The 22,611-nt window shown below is 41.9% G+C and overlaps 1 protein-coding gene across 1 annotated transcript; it reads left to right on the forward strand.

The window, feature by feature from the left end:
• Positions 1–1,328: 1,328 nt before the first annotated feature.
• On the forward strand, positions 1,329–14,573 carry CRHBP (corticotropin releasing hormone binding protein). The gene is made up of 7 exons (XM_012738342.2): positions 1,329–1,746; positions 2,143–2,236; positions 2,562–2,719; positions 4,197–4,407; positions 6,150–6,298; positions 9,931–10,048; positions 13,879–14,573. The coding sequence occupies exons 1-7, from the start codon at positions 1,666–1,668 to the stop codon at positions 14,034–14,036; spliced, it is 969 nt and encodes a 322-aa protein (XP_012593796.2). The 5' UTR covers positions 1,329–1,665; the 3' UTR covers positions 14,037–14,573.
• Positions 14,574–22,611: the final 8,038 nt, after the last annotated feature.

Raw genomic sequence — 22,611 nt, forward strand, 5'->3', positions numbered from 1 at the left:
CCGAGCTGGAGTGACACTAGGTGCCAGACCCCCAAGGTGGGAAAGACAGAGGTGTCCAAGGAGAGTGCTGGTCTGACGCCTGAGCGCAGGCCAAGGCAAAGGCCGAGCTGACAGGAAAGGAGTGAGGGCCGCGGCATGCCAGGTGCGTGCCCCTGAGGCTCCCTCTAGGCACAGAGGTATGGGACACAGACCCGAAGATGGCCCGGTGTGTTTGGGGCCAAGCAAGGTGGAGTTAAACCATTTGTTTTTCTCCTCTTTTATTCCCCTCTGGTTTTTTAACAACCTTTTTAAAATTCAGACTCTAAACAGTCCCTGGGAGGGGGAGAAGGACATGGTGGCCGGCATTCATGACCTCTGGGTGTTCTCCCTCACACTCTCTGATGCTCAGAATTGTCTCCAACATAAACATGTCAAGTTCTGATACCAGTAGACTAATTACTATTCAATTCTGAGTATTTTTAAAAATACTTAAAATATAATCATTTCATTCTGTCAAAATCCTGTATTATGGTCTTGCCATTGTGTAAACATTTTTAATAATGATGCTTAGTGCATGGACTGGAAAGAGGTAGGAGAGTCAAAGGGGAGCATCCCTATATATCCCACAATTCTGGACATGAAAAAGAACAATTTTTTTCTCTCCTAATCATCAAAGATAAGCTTATACTTATTTCTGGATTTCTAAGCATTTGTTTAGCTCTGTAAATTTGCTGGTGAGCAGTTATAATAAAGCTTCACAGTAGCTCTTTCCACCAGAGCATTAAAGTAACCCAGGTATGTGAAGGCATGAAATGGATTGACCTAATCTCTCAGTGGTTCGGATGGATGCTAAGGTCATAACACAGTTACCTGGCTCAGAAGAATGCACAGCATATAAACACCTAGGTCAAGTTGCAGAGTTCAGCTAAAATCCAGAAATCCACTGACACCAGAGTTAGCTTTCTACTAAGGAAATGCTATTAAGAAATGGCAACAGAATGAAACAAAGATTAAGGGACAGGAAGAAAGCCTGTGATTGCATTATTGCAATATTCTGCAAAATCAGACTTTGACTTCTGTCAGCCTCTCTTTGGAGCTGAAAATGCCTCAAATTTCTTACTGACAGGCATGAGCAATTGCATGAGTACTAAATTCTTTGATAATTTCCCAGCACGATTCCATCCAAGGTTATGTGATGAGGCTGCATGATAACCTTCTATGTGTTTGGGTATTTTATGCATGTGTGTAACTTTGTTACTTTGATTTGTAAAACTGAAAATTTCCCCAATGTCCACAGAAAAGTAGAATGTACCATTTGGCAGGTCAAGAAAATGCCCTCCCTTATTCTTTATCCCTGCCTCATTCTTAATCCTACATTTTCAGTTCACTAAGTTGTAGCGACTGCAATCATTCTTGGTGAATAATACTGGGCCACGCTGAAGATTTGTGACTGAGAGCTGGACCCTCGTCATCGCCACGTACTTTGTCAATGAGACGGGGTAACCCATGGTTACTGAGCTCCGATCAGGAAGGGGCAGAGAGCCTCCGCTCCCCACTGCTCTATAAAAGAGACCCAGCAAAGGGACCCTACCAGCTTCTAGCTCTCAGGCTGCGCGAAGGTGTGGGACGGAAAGCCCAAGCACGACCTCCGGAGCAGAGCATACCAGCTGCCGAGGCAAGGCCAGCATGTCACCTAACTTCAAACTTCAGTGCCACTTCATTCTGATCTTCCTGGTGGCACTCAGAGGGGAGAGCCGGTACCTAGAGGTGAGCCACCCCTGCGTCGACCCAACACACCTGCCTTGCGTGAGTGTTCAGCCCTGGGCGGCAGGCGGGCTGCCTCTGTCCTCAGCCTTTTGGGGGTTTGCTCTTTGTTCCCTGTCTGTTGGAGCCTTTCTTGGGCTCCAGGGGCAACCTGGTTTTCCCTAGACCGGTCTTCCTCCCAGCCCCTTAGTATCCCTGAGTGCCTCCCCTTCCTCTGGCCGCTGGGGGCTTCCCTGGTCCGATGGAGAGGGGCCAACGTCCCGTCTTCTCCGGACTCAGGGAAACCCTGACCCCCTCTCTTTATTCCCTTCGCTGAGCGGCCGGGAGGGTGCCCCGCTCCCCGTCCCTTTTCTTTCCCACGCCTTGAACTTTTCCGGACTGACCCGTTTTTCTTGCTAGCTGCGGGAAGCGGCGGACTACGACCCTTTCCCGCTCTTCAGCGCCAACCTGAAGCGGGAGCTGGCGGGGGAGCAGCCGTACCGCCGCGCGCTGCGTGAGTCGGTGCCGGGCGGGCGTCCGCGGGCGCCGGGAGGCGGGGAGGTTGTCCCGGGTGTCTCCGGGAAGGGGCTGCCTGGGCTCGCCAGCCGCGCGTTTCCCATCGCTAAGGATCGGTCCGAGGAGGCGAGCCCGGGACAAGAGGGGGTGACACGCCCCGGGGCGCGGGAACCCGGCGCCGCCGAGGCTGGGAGTTGGGGAGCTGGGCGCTGTAGAGCCCGGGAAGGGGACACGCGCAGCGGGGCTGCTCAAGCTCGGAGCCACGGTGGCTGCAGCTCGCGACTCCTGGCCCTGTGACATCCCCGTCCCCCCGCCGCCCGCAGGGTGCCTGGACATGCTGAGCCTCCAGGGCCAGTTCACCTTCACCGCCGACCGGCCGCAGCTGCACTGCGCCGTCTTCTTCATCGCCGAGCCGGAGGAGTTCATCACCATCCACTACGACCAGGTCTCCATCGACTGTCAGGGCGGGGACTTCCTGAAGGTGAGGCGTCCCTGCCTCGCGCAGCCCCAGCCGGGAGCCACGCCAGGGTTGGAAAGGGCAGGGCGCTGCGCCCACCGTGGGGCGGCCGAGCGCGCGGAGCCGGCGACAATTCTTCATTAGACACTCCCCTGGTGCCCGAGTCGGAAAGGCGCACTCGGGGACCCTCACGCGGTGAAAAGCTCGCCCCAACCCCTAGACCTCGCCCCACACCCCACCCCGTAGGGCTGGTGCCTCTGAACGCTGCAGTGGCGTTTTAATTCCCCTCTATGCGCTTTCAAGGCACTGGGAACTTTTAAAGACTTGATCTCGCAGCGCGCTGTGCTGCATGATACAATCTGGGGCAGAGGAATTACGATAAAAACTAACTGGGACCGGCCGGCGCTCCAGTCCACCCAACAGGCCGGTCTTGGTTAGAGCGCCCGCCCCGTGCTCACGACTGAGCTCTGAGCCCACCTCGCTCCTGCTGGTCCCTCTCTTGCCAGAGTGTTACCTTCAATGCCTGGGCGACCCAATTGTGGATCACTGGGGCTTTGGCTGCTGCCAAGCAAGCTGAGGGGGAACCTAATTTGAGACGGGTGGGAGGGGAGGACAACCCCCCCAAATTAGCAGCATCCCCACTTCCAGTTGGTGTCCACAAGTCTAACAGGTCAGCTTAGAATGGCTGATGGAGTTCTACTATCCAATTAAAATAATCGTGATTAAAACCTCGAAAGTAGAATTACTTTGAAACCTGGCAAACACGTTGGAAATAATTTGCAGCTGGAATGCTGGCAGTGTTGTTCATGTGGACTAGACTGGACTCATTAAACTGGAGACCTGTGGTGATGTGGGGAATAATAAAGTCAATAGAAAGTGACCCTGTGACCAACTGCAAAGTTTTAACAAGTGAAGGGGAAAAGTCCCAAGTGGCATAGCAGCCATCATTGCCTGACTGTTGAAGCAGTTCTTGATGTTTTAAAGTAATATGTGATGATAAAAAAAAAAAGATAAAAATGGGCATATATAACCATTGGCAGGTAAAGTTGCTGCTCCAGTTTTTTCTTTTGCTACCTATTTTTGAGATATTTTGTTCACATTTCAATGACTACAGGAAAGAGAGCAGTTGAACAAAACCCAAATTATGCTTCTGTTGAATTCTTATGAAGGTGGGATGTGGAAAATATGACCTACAGAAAATATGGCCTACAGTTTCACTTACCGAGGTGGTTGAAATGATGAAATAATTACAAGAAAGTTGGTTTACTTTGAAAGCTTTATGTGTAATGAAAAATAAACATTAATTAATTAATATTACTTTGCAAACAACTCTCAAAGTCAAAAAAATATTCAAATGAAAAGCAAGTAGGCAGGGAGTGTAGGCTATTCCTCACTTATGGCTGAAGGCCCATTGCTGAGTAACTTTCTCCCCCTTTCAACACACCCGTGACTTCAGGAGCTGATGGAAATGATAGCATCTATGTCTATATTTTTTTGAAAGGTATTTGATGGTTGGATTCTCAAGGGGGAGAAGTTCCCCAGTTCCCAGGATCATCCTCTCCCCACGACGGAGCGGTACATAGATTTCTGCCAGAGTGGTCTGAGCAGGAGGAGCACCAGATCCTCCCAGAATGTGGCCATGATCTTCTTCCGGGTCCATGAACCGGGAAATGGATTCACGTTGACTGTAAAGACAGATCCCAACCTCTTTCGTAAGTGGGCTCCCTGTCTTCTCAGTTAAAAGGCAGAACCTGAGGGTCAAACCTGCTTTTCAGAGGTAATATCATTGCATGGACTTAAGAAATTTGAACTGAGGAATGATTTGAATGGAAACTTTGTTTTAATTAGAAATGACTTAAGGTATTTTCTATTCATGATTATGAAAATCAAATCACAGTTTTTAATTTATCTCCCAGGCTAGGTAGTATACTAATTTACAATGGGTACAATTCAATTTTTTTTTTCCAAAGTCTTCAATGCATTCAGTGACAAACTTTTGATCTCCCAAGTCATTCTACTGATCCCAGATAAGCTTGTAGGATCAGATATGAAGTTACAGTCCTAGAGATATTTAGCCAAAGGCTAAAAGGCTGCATATCTGGGATGTGGTAGACAGATGCCATTCCCTGAGTGGAGGGTTGGACCAGAGCACCTCAGTGTTGCCTTCTGATTTTCAGCCCACCACTCTAATTTAATTCCTTTCTGATGGACACTCACATAGATTATGCTATAAAACTGAACAGCCCAGGCCTAAAGCACATTATCTTAATCAAAATGAGCTTACTCCTCTGTTTATTGTTTTTTTTCACTATTAAGAGAAAAATCTTTTCAAAAATTAGAAGAAAGCATATCACTCATTTTAGATTGCATACAGTAGTATTTATATTAATGCTTTGTATAGTTGTAGGTTGGGGCCTAATCTGCCAAAGAATAACACACTACTGATTTTCTGATTTCTCTTTTTAAAAACAAAAAAATTCTGAAAGAACACCCCACCAAAAAGGCTGTTTCTGAAGACTGGAGCAGAATAATTCTAGAGGACAAAATAAAATGTTTTTCTTATATTTTGTTTGGTTAGAAATGAGAAACCTTCTAGAATCATCAAGGAATTTCAGTTTTTTTCAAAATTAAATGTAATTAAGAATATAAGAAGGCAGCAAGAGGTAGTTCTGATCAATTAGAAACTTTTGTCCCATAATCACCAAAAAAGTACAAATTTAGATGCTTCTAGTTTCATATCTAGAAGAAGAACAAATATATTGTAAATCCAGATATGAGACACGAAACAAAAAATTTTAGAAATTCTTGTGAGTAAATTAAACATTAAAAATTTACTATTTAGTCAACTTATCACCTAACACCCGGCAGATATTTTTCAGACTTAAGCCTGGTGTCTTTTTATTTTTTCTTAGCCTATCTCATCACTATTAGAAAATACTTAAAATTATTTATTTATTATTTAAAAAATAACATTATGGCTCCAAATTCTATGAATGAAGGCTTCAGGCAGACAGGATTTGAGCTCTGGCTTCACCTCTAAGCCTTCATTCTTTCAGATTCTCAACTTGAACCTGGACGTTGGTTAACTGAAATGTTCCTAGAACTACTACCAGCTAGTATTGTTCATTCAGTTATTGATTTATGTCTTGTGATTGTTATAAACAAGGTAACCCCTGAGATTAAGATCAGCAGACCCTGCAGGCCAGGGCCTCCTGATGATGTCCACATGTCACTCATGACTTTTATTCCCCATCTCCTTCCTGTCTGCAAATTGCCTTTATGATTAATACTCTCATCATGAGGAGATGAGAGAGATACTCTCATCACATATACTCTCTTCCCAGGCAGAAGGCCCTAGACCTTGAACAGGAGCCTAGAATAAAGATACAATAAATTCCTATAAAAATCCAGCAAACCAAGTAATGCCAATGTGATTTTTTTTTTTCCTACAAAGCCTGCAATGTCATCTCTCAGACCCCCAATGGAAAGTTCACCCTAGTAGTTCCACACCAGCATCGCAACTGCAGCTTCTCCATAATTTATCCTGTGGTGATCAAAATATCTGATCTCACCCTGGGACACTTAAATGGCCTTCAATTAAAGGTGAGTTGCTTACTGGCTTCCCAGGCATTTTGTAAGGACACAGCTTTGTCAGAGCAGAAGCAGTCATCCATGGCAAACCTGGGCATTAGCAAATTGGAGTAGTACGTCCCTCTGATTGACTGAAACCCCATGTGCTTGCCCTCACTGCTGTAACTAAACCCTTATTCTATTTTAGTTATGCTGCAAGTCGCATACTCAGGTGCCCATCCTGATTCCTTGAATACTTTCCTCATGATGTAAGAAATGTTTTCAACTGGTGAAGTTGTGGTATATAATTACAATTGAACTCTCTTGTACTTGCCTCTTTTACAAAAATTCTTTCCTAGCAGAACCTAGTATGAGTCATCTACACAGCTGTTTTTCTGATTATTGGAATTTTCTTTTGACATGAAGGAAGTATCTCATTGACAGAACTGTGTTATGAAGGAATGCTAACTCTAGCATAAAATGCAAAATTGGATTTTTATATTGCAAAATATAGTAAAGTATTGAAGAGTATTTTAATACTCTTCAGGTAATTCAGTACATTTTGCCTTAAAAATATTAGCTGAGAATCCCCACCAATTTGTCTTCAAATGAACTTCTGTACGAACCTTAGAAGTTGGACCATATCTGCTTACACTGCTAGCTTCTTCTCTCTGAGTCATTCTCATTTCCTTTCACTGTCTCATATGCCTACGTTGAGATAACTCATGTATTTGCTGCTATCAAAGGCAGTCATAGTTCCTAATCAGACAGATTTTAGTGAATACCAAATAAATAGAACCAAGACTGAGAAAAGGAGTATATCCAATTTCCTTTAAGCCCTAAATTCATGGACCAGTGCCTATCTTTTTTAGTTGGACCTTAGTGGAAGAATAATCCTTTGATAAGGACGTGTTTGGGTACCTTTGGTACAGCCTTATCAGCTTAATATTGTTTGTGTGTCAGTCTTGATGTAAAATGCAGGAGATGGGGGGTGTGATCACAGATTGGGAGAGCAGCACTTTAGTTATTAAGGCTATAAAGACAATTTGAAGCCTACAGGGTTCTAGGCATCTATTCCTTTAGAAAATATTTCTGAGTGCTTACCCTGGGCAGGCATTATTCTAGATGCTGGAAATTAGCAATGACCAAGACGGGTCTTGCTCACAGGGAATCTGCATTCTGGTGGGATGAGGCAGGTGAAGTTGCCACGTATTTCAAACAGTGCTAAGTGCCGTACAAAAAAATGCAGCAGAGTGGTGGATATGCAGTGACTGGGAACAGGGGCCTGGAGGGAGGGGCAGCAGGCTGCTTGAAATAAGGTGGCCAGGAGAAAAACCTTTTGAGAAATGAGACCTGAGTGATAGGTCGGAGGGAGCCAGCAGCCCTGGGAAGAACAGGGAGGAGAGGGAACAGTAGTACAGAGTCTCATGGGCTTGCTGGGTTCCCAGAATGGAAAGAAAGCAAGGTGGGGGTGTGTGGCATAAGACAGCTTCAGGGCGAGGGGCAGGGCCAGAGTGCAGAGAGCCCTGCAGGCCATATTAGGGAGTTTGAGATTATTCTAAGTACAGTAGGAACTCACTGGAAGGGTTCAGGCAGGGGAAGTGGCATGATCTGCCTTACACTGTCTAAAAAGTCATTCTGGCTTCCTTGCAGTGAATGAGCTATAGGGGCCATGCTCTGCTTTTCATTGCCCTGGTAAGATATTTCTTTGATTATTATTCAGGTGCCTATCAAGATTATTTCCTTAAATAAAACACTCCAGATTTCTTATATATTGGAAGGTGAGTTCCACTGAAAAAGCCCTTCCATTTTGTGCATTAAGTCGGTGTTTGGATCTTACATTTGGTACGAGGAGTATAGGTACTTCTCTGGTACACTGTTGTAGTCTAGGCAAAAGATAATGGTGGCTTAGGGTGTTACTGTCGAGAAACTGAATCTCACAGAGGTCCCTACGTCACTCAGTTTCTGCCACTGTTTATAAGAAAAGCTGAGAGGTTTGCAAAGAGGAGAGAAAAGTCATTGAACACCAAGGAATAGGTGCACTCAACTTCCTTGTTTCTTTGTTTTGTTCTCCTCACTCTAGTTTCCACTTCTTCCCAACTTCTTTATCTCCCATTTCTCTCCCCTGAATCTGCCTTTTTCACTTCAAGACCATCTGCTGAAATTTGGAACCTACACAACCAAATGGAAAGTTTAGTCTTAAGAGATGTTCCTCTTGGACATCCTCTACTCCAGGGAAAGGCAATTAAGGGATTTTCCTTCCCCCCTAAATGGTTTATTCAACTCCCAATACAAGAACATGAAGCCCTATACACAGTGAGGCTAATTAAACCTCTATTTCATCAGTTGATGAAATTACATGTAAAGCACCTAAACATAGAACCCAGTGCGCAGTAGGTAAGCCCTTAAAGACTATATATCCCCACTTGCCTGCCTTTCATTAGTCAGCAGTTGCTGTTATATTATTTTCCAATTTATTGTTTAGTTCCAGTAGTATTTCAACGTCCTTCTAAATGTCTGAATGCATGTGCTCATGTACCTGTGTGTTTTTCAAGTTCTCTATTTTACATCTTGGTTCCTATGTGTCAGGGTCTATCTGGTTAACTATCGAGCACCTTGTCACATTTCACTAGATCTCCTAATGAGCACACTCCAACGAAGAAGAGGATGGTGGGCAAAACTGGCTATACAAATCGTGGGGGCCAGTACAAGATGGAAATGTAGGGGCCCTTATTACAGATTTATTGAGAATGCAGCCAAGCATTAAACCAAGCACAGGGCCTTGCTGGCGTGGCCTAATGTGGCTGCCCAGGTGGCATGCCCATGAGGCCAGCCCCGATTACAGCAGGTGGGTGGCCCAAACTGCAGCCTTTGGGACTGAGAGTGGGTGCTTTGTTTGTGTGGGAAAGTGAAGCACAGGAATTGTTGTGGACAAGATAGTGTGGGAAGGATGAAGGGAAGCTGAGAAAGAAGGCAACAGTGGACCCCACAAAGTCTTAGAATCAATTCTTTTGAGTTTCTCAAAATAAGTTTGTTTTAGTTGAAAAGAGAAAAATGATGGTAATTCTAGTTAACTTTTGAGCCCCAAATCAGTGTTTTATTCTTTTTAAATATATGCATGATTAATCTAAATCCTTATGGGCAGAAATGATATGTTCCAACAGCAGAAAAATTCCTTCACAAAAAAGAAGAAATGAAGTGAGGTGAAGGAAAAACCAAAGTGAAAGCCCTATTTATAAAATGCAGGTATTTGACTTGGTTTAAGTCTGACTGCATGCATTAAGAGATTCAAGTAACTCAGTATGTATGTCCAAATGATTCAAAAGCAAAGCATTTTCAGGTTCAATTTTCATACATCTCATATGGAGTTTACAGATTCCCATTTTATCATTCCAGTCCTTAAGCTTGAGGGGAAAAAAAAAAAAACATGCTCTGACACATTTTTTAAAAAAATGATTACTCAACTGATTTAGAAAAGCAATCTTTATGAATTCTTTTTTCCCTTTAAATGTCTTTTAATTTCCGGAGTCCCAGATGTTAAATTAAATGGCACCGCCAGGATGTTGAGGGCTGATTGAGTGGATTTACCAACCTGCTGTTGGTCAAATGGTTTGACTTCCGTAGTTTGTTTAAATATATCTTTCTCTGTTGCTTTGTCTCCTTAGAAATCCTCAGCAGGTTGTGGGGGGATAGGAGACTTTGTGGAGCTGCTGGGAGGAACAGGATTGGACCCTTCCAAGATGATGCCTTTAGCTGATCTTTGCTACCCTTTTCATGGCCCTGGTGAGATATTTCTTTGATTATTATTTATATGCTTATCAAGATTTTTTAAAGTAAACCACCCCTAATTTTTTATACATTGGAAGACGAGTTTAACTAAAAGACTTTAATTTTGCACAGTGAGCCCGTAATGAAGATTTTTACATTTGAGCCTATGTACAATTTCAAAATCTATTACCAGAATATCTGATATTGAGAGAGAAATCTATGAAATAATAATGATGTATGTTTAAGTTTAGCCCTAAGAAAAACTGTGAAAAGACAAAGCTTTTTAATTCTATGCTCTTCCCACCTTCTCGGGGGTCCCTGCTTTCATTCTCTAGAGACTAAAGGGTTTGCCTAGTAACAAAAAACTATGGTTCACATAGGAGATGTATCATCACCTAGAAATGGTATGATAATGAAATAACTAACATTTCCATATATGTGTGCACGTATGTGTATATTACTCATAGTAAATAAACAACAAAGTGATAAGCTTCACCAGAAATTCTCAGAACTACTGAATGTTCCCAACTTCTAACAGCTAAACTAGCCTCTCAAAGGCCTCTGCAACACAGAGGTAAATTCTGAAATCTATGAGTGGTCATCAGTAATTCTTCCTATTCTTCCCCCTTCCTTTCCTTCACCCCAGATTGTTAACCAGCTAGGTAAGGAAGCTGCAAAACAAACTGTCCTTTTGATCAGTGGCTACCTTTTATAATTAAAACCAGGTCAGCCCACCAGTATTTTCTCTCTCTGAGCTAATTAATATGGACCTTAATAAACAAAATATTTCTGACATAGAATTAACATATATTTTGTAACATATTTTGTAATTCATTACAAAGTAATATAATTGGTATATAAAATGTCTCTGAAATCGAATTTTTTTTTTTTTTGAGACAGAGTCTTGCTTTGTTGCCCAGGCTAGAGTGAGTGCAGTAGTGTCAGCCTAGCTCACAGCAACCTCAATCTCCTGGGCTCAGGCAATCCTCCTGCCTCAGCCTCCCAAGTAGCTGGGACTACAGGCATGCGCCACCATGCCTGGCTAATTTTTTCTATATATATTAGTTGGCCAATTAATTTCTTTCTATTTATAGTAGAGACGGGGTCTTGCTCTTGCTCAGGCTGGTTTTGAACTCCTGACCTTGAGCAATCCACCCGCCTAGGCCTCCCAGAGTGCTAGGATTACAGGCATGAGCTACTGCGCCCGGCCTGAAAGAGAATTAATATATCTTCCTGTCTATGGGTTTTGAATCCGTAGATTCAATGAGCCACAGATTGAAAATATTTTAAAAAACAAAGAATAATAAAAATAAAAATACAGTATAACAACTATTTATTTGGCATTTACATTGTATCAGATATTAATATTTTAAGCAATCTAGAGATGATTTAAAGCTGCTATCCCCAACCCCTGGGCCGTGATACTAGTCTGTGGCCTGTCAGGAACCAGGCTGCACAGCAGGAGGTGAGCGGCAGGTGAGTGAGCGCCTCCTGTCAGATCAGCGGAGGCATTAGATTCTCAAAAGAGCAAGAACTCTGCTGTAAACTGCGCATGCGAGGGATCTAGGTTGCGTGCTGCTTATGAGACTGTAATGCCCGGTGATCTGAGGTGGAGCTGGGGCGGTGATGCTAGCGCTGGGGAGCGGCTGCAAATACAGATTATCATTGGCAGAGAGGTGTGACAGCACAATAAATGTAATGCGCTTGAATCATCTGGAAGCTATCCACCCTCCACACCCCCCAGTCCCCAACCGTTGAAAAATTGTCTTCTATGAGTCTGGTCTCTGGTGCCAAAAAGGTTGGGGAACCCTGATTTAAAGTATAGGGAGGATGTGGGTAGGTTATATGGAAATAGTACATCACTTTATATAAGAGACTTGAGCACTGTGGATTTTGGTATCCGTGGGGGGTCCTGGAAGCAGTCCCCCACAGATACCAAGGGAGGACTGTACACAGGTAAGCACTAAGGCATGATATGTACTCCGCCCTTCCTCCAGATACACCTGCATTAAAAACGTTTCAGATGCGATTCAAGGTGGGATTGGGTTCAAGGCAAACTTCCTAATCAAGGAAAAGGCAAAAAAATTCTAAAATCTCACTTTGCTGAAAACTGAAGGATTCTTTCATGCCGATTGAAATTTGAGCCCTGATTTAAGCTGCCAGTGCACATGGCGTCTCTAGCCTTTGGCATGCACCGTCTGAGGCACTGAGTCACTTCATGCTAGTGGTTGGAGAGCACCTGTGAGGAGATGTACTTGAACTGGGTAAGAAGATGAGACTGGGACTAAAGAACACCCCGTCCTTAAAATGTAGACAATTGAAGCCAGAGTTGCTTTTCTGCTTGAACGATAGAACTTGAATTAGGCAAAAAGGTGAGACTAGGGCCAAAAAATCACTTTTGCCAAAATTACCTAGATATTTGAAATGAGGTTTAAGATGATTTTAAGGCTTGAATTACATCAATCACTCTTTGGTTTATTTGAGAGTTTATTTTTTTCTCCCATTCACTATGATTCCGTGACCCCCTCCAAGTTGTTCAGACAATGTGGAACTATTAGAGACCCTACCCATTAAATTGGATTTTATTAGCAATTATGTCAAAATAATATGTAAGTATTAGGCATATTAACTAAAGTAAATAGGTCATGTTGTGTAGATTAAAGTTCAGAATAAGGCCAGAAAAAGAATGATTACCTTCTAATTGTATAAAGAAAAATAAATTTGGACCTCCTGGTAGAAACTTAATCTAGACTCTCTAGTACTTATATTAAAATAATTATAGGATTTATATTTACAATGTCTTACTATGACTTTTATTTCAATAACTCTTTTGAATTGTTTTACTTCATTTAAACCCAGGTACATGTTTGTGAAGTACCTGCACTCTGACAACGCTTGCGTTTCTCAGAATTTAGAAACGTCTCATAGAGACAAGGGAGGGAGATTGAGAAAACTAAAACAGCAGAAAGTATTCTTGTAGGGCAGATAAGTCTTGCTCAGGAATCAGCTTGAGGCCAGAGAAATAAAACGTAAGTAATTTTTAATAAAATAATAAGAGTTTCAATATGTAACTGCTCAGGTACACCTATACTAAAAGAGATCTAAAAGTTGTCAGATGCTCACCAAAGAATAAGATTGGATTTAACAGAAGTAAGGACAGCAGAGGCCATTTCATATAAGTATGGAAAAAATGAGAGCAAAAAGGTGCAGGTGTACAACAGAACAAAAACTAGTATATTTGGTGTATGTCTACCGCATGCAAATAATTTTTTTGTTTATGTGTAAAACAGAATTTTTACCTAGACTCATAAAATAATGAACAGGTGATTTTTTTAATCTACATCAATGTCCAGCAGTAAGTACATTTGGTCCTCTAGCCCCAGCCCACTAAATGCCACTTGCCACCAGAGACTGTAGCAAACAAAAACTGCCCCTGCAAGTTTCCAGTCTGTCTCTAGAGGGCAGTATGGCCCCCACTGCAAAGTTGCAGAGTTGACAGATGGCCCTTGCGCCTTCACCACCCAAGCCTTGCAGGCAGGCGAGCGTGCAAAAGGCCAGGACACATCTTGCCTCTCTCCAGCCAGTTTTATTTGTATAACAATGTTCTTGCACTTGAGCAGAAAGGCTGAGTTCAATTTTACTATTCTATAATTAATTATATACAGTATTACAGTGAGAGTGAAAACAAAAACATGTCACCTGCTAGCAGATGCATGGTTTGGGCATGTGAGAGGAGGATATGTCCCCTGGCTTCCATTGCGTTTAAATTATCCAGTTGACAGAGAGCATTTGACTGTGCGGCTTCTAACCTGCTGGGAAACTTTTATTTTTTCCATCAATTATAGCCCAGATGAAAATCGGCTGTGACAACACTGTGGTGCGCATGGTCTCCAGTGGGAAACACATAAATCGTGTGACTTTTGAGTATCGTCAGCTGGAACCATACGAATTGGAAAACCCAAATGGGAACAGTATCCAGGAATTCTGTTTGTCCAGCTTTTGAGTAACCAACCCACTGATTTACATGCTGCTAAGTGAGTTTTGAATGGCTGTTGTATATGGTTTTCATGCCCAGCTAAAAAGCATTTCATACCAGTCAGTATTTCCAGCCTTGAGCACACATACACTCATTAATTTTTGTGCTTTGCTTCTTTTTTGTTTGTAATAGATAAGTGAACATGTGGCAGAAAATAAGACCTCTTTGGTAGAAAAAAAAATTTTTAATGGAAATCTTTGTGCTGCTTTGGTGTATTACAAACCTGAAACTGGTAAGACAAGTGCGAAGCAATGTGCAAAAAACATTTGTATCTCAAGGAAAGAAAATGGTGATACTTGTATCAGTTTTATAACAGAAAAAATTGAAAGTCTTGTGTAGGGCAAAGTAGTCACATCTGTTTATTATTCTGTTTACAAGAGACAATAATTATAGCTATTATTTATTGATTTGTAACAACTTGTTTTTAACAAAACTTTGTAGCATGGAAAAAAATCTCCATCCACAAATACATACATGAATAAATATATTTAGAAAGTTGGCACCTTGACATTGTGTTTTGTTTTCTTTCCTGAGTGGTCCCCTTTCTTGTTACCATCAGAAAATAGTGTTCTCATGTGGTGCAGAACCAAATGCTAAAATAAATCGTTTGAGATTTCTTAGGGGTAGTAGAACTCTGGATCATTGAAGCAGAATTATTTAGAGCTGAGGTAGAATTGCAGTGTTTGCACAAGCAATGCTAACTGATTGGTACTAGCAGGGAAGAAGGGTGCAGAGATCCATTTTCCACTATCCTCTGAGAAAACTCAGAAATACATGTCTTTGACACAATGGATGCACTTTTCAACAAGAACAGCAACGACCTGAAAACTCTCGTAGACCCAGCTTGCAGAAATCTGAGTACTTTGATACTGAAGGCAGTTTACTGTTGACTGAGCCTTGTTCACCTTAGCTTGAGATTAAGCATGTGGTATCTAAAAGACACCTTGGAGCAAAAATATGAGGCTCAGAGCAACAAAGGAAATACTCCTAAGTGAACTCTTTATTTTGGATTAACAGATGGAAGCTTTCAACTATGCCATACTTAATGGCCTGATTATGGATCCTGAAATGTATTTGATATAAAGTTCATTAGAATATACCAGAATCCCCATACACTGGACTTGTTAAAAATCTGAAAACCAGGTGTAAGGAAAAATACTGGTTGAAAGTGCTACAGGTACCTAGGATTTAGCATAAGTTTTGGCTTAGCAAATATTTTGGAATGAGTGACTGCTTTAGCAAATAAGTGAATGAACAAATGCCTAGATGGATGAATGGGTGGATGGATGGATGACTATATAATTCTTGATTAGTTATATAAGAAATTGGATTCCTCATTTCATTGAAAATAAATTCTATAAAATTGAACCATGTTGTCTTTTTTCATAGTCTTTCTGGCAACTAAAGAATTGAGGCAGTTACATATATCACCATCAGAAGTTTCTGGCTCTTAACCCTCGTGACTCCCTTATACTGAGTAAAACACAATTTTTGATTGCATTTTACTATGCAAGTAAGAACCACCTGCTTTTATTCCTAGGGACATTTTGTAAGCTACTCAACCTCTCTACACTAAGATAGATGGCAGCTGTGCTCTCTAAGGTTCCTGTGGCCCTAACATTCTGTGGTCATTCGTTTGTGACATATTTCACGTCAAAGCTTGTTAGTGCACAGTATTTACATTCTCTGAGAGGATGGTCACTCCAGTGAACTGTTCGTGTATTATTCTTGGAAGTTCATGACTTAGTCTTCATTCCAAAAGGATGAGACACCTTTCTGGAAGCAAAATGGTAGATGTGGTCTCTGGGGGAGAGTTACAGGCTGTATCTTCACTGGCACATCCACTGAGTAAAAGTTTATAGGAGATGTTGGTCAAACTTGAATTCCTAAGAAAGACAGGAGAGAATAGTGGTTAAGATCATCAACTCTGGAGCCAAATCTCTGTGAATCCCAGCCTACTACATACTTGAGCAAGTCACTTGTAAGCCTCCATTGCTCAGTTTTTAATCTGTAAAACTGGGGTAATCTGTAATACCTTTATAAAAGGGTAAAAGTACTCTTTTCATAAGATTTTTGTCCACATTAAATGGTTACATATACTTAAAGTTTAAGAACAGTGTCTGCCACGTGTTGGCTGTTGTTTTCATTATTATTATTCCTTTGAAGCAAATATTCACCCCATCCCTTTTTCACTCTTAGCAGGCACCTGCTTTGTACTCTGAAGGGTCTGCAGTGATTCGATTATGCTGTTTCATCGCAGGATATTTGTGAGGGGGCCGGGGTCAGTTGGGGCTGTGCTCTGTGACTGAGAAGCATACCATGTGAGGCTAGATCATGTCAGGACTTCTCTGGGCCTCTCCTCCTAGCTCACCGCTGTCTGTAGGCTCTGCACTGCTCCAGGACCAATGCTGGCCTTGGGCAAGAGGAATTTGAACAACTTTTGTCTGACGTGCTGGTCGTGAACAAGTCATCTCGTAAACAGTCTGTCTGGACTGCTGCCCTTGTGTTCTATCCTCCATCTCTATAATCTTCCCAGGCCTTGGTTAATCCATCCTAGTTCTTGCCTGACACTACTCTTATACCCAACTCCTACCTTTATGTAGGAGTACTAATTGGGAAACTAGGTCTCTACTTACTACTCACTAGTAACTGATTTCCCAAACTCCTCCTGCATCCAAGCCTGAAATTCTGAGCTTTTTTGCTCATAGGCTTTATGTCGTTGACACCATCCCATCTTCTGGACACTTTTGTACCTCCTCTAGGCCTTCCTGTTCCACCACTGCCACTGTCTTCTAGCCTGTCATCTGTGGAATACCCTAGTCTGCCTACAATAGTGGACTTTCTCCCACTATCTAAAGCAGCTTGTCTCCTTTACCCAAACTGCTTCCAGGTACTGTTGCTTCATTTAAGTGGGTAGGGTAGAAATGCTATGTGTTCACCCAAATTCATTTCTTCTACCTCCCAAGCAAAAACTAAACTACAGTTTCTCAACCTCTCTTATGCTTAGGTTTGGTTATGTGACTGAATTCTGACTGAAGGAATGCAAGTAGAAGTGATGTCCACCCCTCATGGATCCTCCACACCTTCTCTCTCTTTCCTCGTCTACTGGCTAGACACAGAGGTTCTAACAGAGGATTCCAAGACCATATAGGAAGACAGAGTTGTAGGATGCAAGGATCCTGGATTCCTGAATGACCACATGGAAGGCTGCCTATTGACCAGAAATATCCACATTGACCTTTGTGTGAATGAGAAACAAAGTTTTATTTTAAGTCATAAATATATATAGCATTGAATGTTGCCATACTTCGTACAGTGGGCCTATCTAAACCCAATTCTCAGCTATTCTTGAATTTTCCAGTCTGGTTTTGCTGCAACTATCCAGAGAGGCCTGACTTGACTCTCTTCCAAAGAAAAATACCTCAAATGCACATCTTTGATCTCATGAACACCAAGCTTTAACTGACATAACCATATTAAACTTCTCTACATTCCTTAAATAATTTTAGAACAGTGATTCTTGGATGCCTTTGAAAATATGACAGAAACTACAGATCATCTTCCAGAAAAATATGCCCATATACAGAAAAATATTCCCCAATACCTGAGAGTTCACAGATCTCCGAGATCCACCTAAGGATTTCAGGACCGGAACCCCTGCTCTTGGATTAAATAATAGATAAAAGTCAGTTTTATATCAGTCTACCCAAACTGAGTTGCCCTTTCTTCAGTATTAGTTAAAATGATTCATTAGTTAATTTGGCTGCAAATTAAGTACATATCATTTCATCATTCTGCTTTTATATTTAACTATTTAATTTTGCCTTTTACTGGATGAGGTATTTTTCATCTGCTGTGGAGTTTTTCCTCAGGGAGGAAATACATTTGACTCAGGGCAAATTTTTGTGACAATGATTTTTCTAGGGCTCTCCCAACTTCAAACTTTCCTTTCTTTCTATTTTAATAAGGAGGCAACATTGCCAGAGTTTGCCTGCAAATTAGAATCTTCATGAAAGAAAAATAAAGGTTTGATGGACAGGATTTACTTATAGGCAATTTGTTTTTATGGTCCAACACAACCAACAGAGAGTTGTGGAAAGGAACTCGTATTATAGGGTAATCATATGAAATCACATCTGAATACACTCTTCTCTGTACAATGGAGAATTTCAGAAAAGAGAAACACCTTTGTATGCTCGTATAAGCAAGTTGAATGGCTTCAGTTGTAATGGGTCATTTATAATGATTACCATCCATTTTTCTCTTTGCATTTAAAAGTTTTTTTCTTCATGTGTTAAGGCAAACTACACAAAGAGAAAAGAAACAGATATGAGAGAGGAAATATGGGTGAGAGAAAGAAGACTTGATTAGAGGGTTTGGAAACATAATGAAAATCAAGGTCTCTAGATTGGACTTAGCTTTGCTCTTGGTAACAACAGCCTGCTCAATCCCTTGGCAGCTGAAAAGCTGAAAACAAAGAAGTGCTTTTTTGTTTTAGGGGAAAGACTTAATGGCAATGCTAAGATATAAAGTTGGATGAGCTAGACATAACCGTGGTCTTTGTAACTTTGTTCCCAGGTTTCTAAAGTACAAGAAAATGTGTCCTCTTCTGTTAATGCTTCAGCTGTTCTGAAGCCAGCCAAATGCACAGGCAGTTGGTGACTACCCAGGGGTGTGGCTTGAGGGACAGCAAGAGGCCCACTTAATTGAAAATATTGCCCTACATGTAAGTTCCCGCCCTTACAATGCTCTTCTTTTGTTCTTTAAAATGTATATTAATTAAGCCAGTAATTCATTAGTACTTTATTGTTTTAAAGCTTCAAAGCATACAGAAGTAACTAATTAGTCATTAACTTAGCCATATAAGATATTGCTAATTATTATGACATGACATAGATTTGCAGGTAGGTTCTGAATAAATGAGCCAACAGTGAGTGAAATTAATATTATAAGATGCTGAAAAGGAAACAGACCCAGATGAATGCTCCACAAAGCTACCCAGACAGCCAGCAAGGTACTGATGGCCAAAAGTTTGTACAGGCAAGCAAAGAGAAAGTTTGCTATGGAGTTGGGGGTGTTGTCAAAGACAAACTTTGTGTGCTGCCGCAGTTTTGCCTAGGACCGGCCCAGAAAGCAGTCTTACCTGTGTGGGTTGGATGGGGCCACAGAATGGATCTTTAAAGGAAAGATCTAGAGCTGTCAGTATAGGCCTCACAATGGAGGGGGAAGAGCCCAGACTTCAGGAACCAGCTTCGGGAAGCTGATTCAACCACTAACCAGCTGTGTGCCCTTGACCTAGTCACTGTGTCCTGCTGAGAATTAGCTTCCTCACAGGAGCACCTACCTTTTAATGCAATGATTACATGGACTGCCAAGCACCAGTCTGGGCACAGGGCAGAAAGACACCATAAATATAAGTGTCCCTTTCTTGAGAAAGTTGTTTATCAGTCAAGATTTTGGTAATATAATTTTATCTTAAATGCTGTAAAGAAGTTTGCTATTTAAAGGAAATAGAGGTGGCTCCTTTAAGTGGTATGAATTTGTTAGGTAAAGAGAAAATAGCTTGTCATTTTTGTAACACTAAATTGTTATATATTTGGCTGGGCATAGTAGCTCACATCTGTAATCTCAGCGCTTTGGGAGGTCGAGGCGGGAGGATTGCTTGAGGCTAGGAGTTCGAGGCCAACCTGGGCAACACAGAGAGACCCCCCATCTCTACCCCACCCCCCAATTTTTTTTTTAATTAGTTGGGTGTAGTGTCCCACACCTGTAGTCCTAGCTACTTGGGAGACTGAGGGGGGAGGAGCCCTTGAGCCCCGGAGTTTCAGGTTACAGTGAGTTATGATTGTGCCACTGCATTTCAGCCTGGGTGACAGAGCAAGAGCATATCTCTAAAAAAAAAAAAAAACTTAAAAAAACAATGTTATATATTTTTTAAAGTGGCCTTACCTCTACAGTACTTACATATCAATTCTCTAAAATAGGTGATCCATTTGCAAGGTTAATAAAACGGTGGATCATCCCTGCCATCTGCTCAGCCCATCCCTCTGCCTGTCACGTCCAGGTGTATTAGCAGGGGTCCTTACAATTCTTCCCTCTCCCAGTTTTTCCAGTGAAAAACAATCAGTGCTGGTGTCCCTTAGGGGACACTGAAATGCCAACCCCAGCGTAAAAGTAGGAAAAGGTAAAGCCGATATAATTTTCTGTAAGGATACAGGTTTAAAAACAAAATTAAATAAGTCCAAAGCCTATCTCTAAGATCAACTAAAAATAAGAAAATGTTTGGCTTTATTCTGTTTTAAAATTATTTACTTGTCATTATTTGGAGATTTTTTAAAAGGTCTTTTTCTTTTCTTTTTCTCTTTATTTATTTGTCTATTTATTTATTTATAGAGACAGGGTCTCACTCTGTCTCCTGGGCTAGAGTGCAGTGGCACCATCATAGTTCACTGCAACCTCAAACTCCTGGGCTCAAGTGATCCTCCTGTCTCAGCCTTCCAAGTAGCTGGGATTATTAGGTGCATGCCACCATGCCTGGCTAATTTTTTTTTTTTTTTGAGACAGAGTCTCGCTTTGTTGCCCAGGCTAGAGTGAGTGCCGTGGCATCAGCCTAGCTCACTGCAACCTCAAACTCCTGGGCTCAAGCGACCCTACTGCCTCAGCCTCCCAAGTAGCTGGGACTACAGGCATGTGCCACCATGCCCAGCTAATTTTTTGTATATATATCTTAGTTGGCCAATTAATTTCTTTCTATTTATGGTAGAGACGGGGTCTTGCTCTTGCTCAGGCTGGTTTTGAACTCCTGACCTCGAGCAATCCTCCCGCCTCGGCCTCCCAGAGTGCTAGGATTACAGGCGTGAGCCACCGCGCCTGGCCCCTGGCTAATTTTTAAAAAATATTTTCTAGAGATGGGGGTCTCACCATGTTACCCAGACTGGTCTCAAACTCCTGGCCTCAAGCAATCCTCCTACCTTGGCCTCCCAAATTGCTGGGATTACAGGCGTGAGCAACCGAGCCTGGCAATTCTTAATATAAATTACAATAAAATCTAATTTATTGAATATTTTATTTGAATAAAATATTCAATACAGGCATACTTCATTTTATTGCACTTCACTCTGCTGTGCCCTACAGATACCGCATTTTTTACATATTGAAGATTTGTGGCAACTTTGAGCTGAGCAAGTCTATTGGCATCATTTTTCCAACAGCGTGTGCTCGCTTCATGTCTCTGTGTCATGTTTTGGTAAATCTTGCAATATTTCAAACTTTTTTATTATGATCATATCTGTTATGGTAATCTGTGATCAGTGATCTTTGAAGTTACTGTCGTAATTATTTTGGGGTGTCACATACCATTTGCTTATAAGACGGCAAACTTCATCTACAAATGTGTGTTCTAACTGCTCTAATACTCAGGTGTTCCCCGGTCTCTCTCCCTCTCCTCTGGCATCCTTATTCCTTGAGACACAACAAGATTGAAATTAGGCCAATTTATATCCCTACAATGGTTTCTAAGTTTTGAAGTGAAAGAGTCGCGAGTCTCTCATTTGAAATCAAAAGCTAGCAATGATTATGCTTAGTGAGCAAGGCATATTGAAAGCTGAGACAGGTAGAAAGCTAAGCCTCTTGCACCAAACAGTTAACCAAGTTATGAATGCAAAGGAAAGGTTCCTGAAGGAAATTAAAAGTGCTACTGCAGTGAACACATTAATGATAAGAAAGCTTTATTGCTTGACATGGAGAAAGTTTGAGTGGTCTGACTAGAAGATCAAACCAGCCACAACATTTCCTTAAGCCAAAACCTATTCCAGAGCAAGGTCCTGACTCTTCAATTCTATGAAGGCTGAGAGGAGTAAGGGAGCCGCAGAGGAAAAGTTTTAAGGTAGCAGAGGTTGGTTCATGAACCATCTCTGTAACAAAGGGGCGAGGTTAACAGCAAGTGCTGGCACAGAAGCCGCAGCAAGTTATTCAGAAGATCTAGCTAAGATCACTGATGAAGGTGGCTACGTAAAACAATACATTTTCAATGCAGACAAAACAGCTTTGCGTTGGAAGAAAATTCCCATCTAGGACTTTCATAGCTACAGAAGAGAAGTCAGTGCCTGGCTTTAAAGATTTTTTTTTTTTTTTTTGAGACAGAGTCTCACTTTTGTTGTCCAGGCTAGAGTGAGTGCCGTGGCGTCAGCCTAGCTCGCAGCAACCTCAAACTCCTGGGCTCAAGCGATTCTCCTGCCTCAGCCTCCCAAGTAGCTGGGACTACAGGCATGCACCACCATGCCCAGCTAATTTTTTGTATATATATTTTTAGTTGGTCAATTAATTTCTTTCTATTTTTAGTAGAGACGGGGTCTCGCTCAGGATGGTTTCGAACTCCCAACCTCGAGCAATCCGCCCGCCTCGGCCTCCCAGAGTGCTAGGATTACAGGCGTGAGCCACCGCGCCCGGCCGATTTAAAGATTTTAAAAAGAGGCTGACTCTCCTGTTAGGGGCTAATGCAGTTGGTGACTTTAAGTTGAAGCCAACGCTCATTTACCAAAAA

Source organism: Microcebus murinus, chromosome 11 (genome assembly GCF_040939455.1).
Source record: "Microcebus murinus isolate Inina chromosome 11, M.murinus_Inina_mat1.0, whole genome shotgun sequence".
Lineage (NCBI taxonomy): Eukaryota > Metazoa > Chordata > Mammalia > Primates > Cheirogaleidae > Microcebus > Microcebus murinus.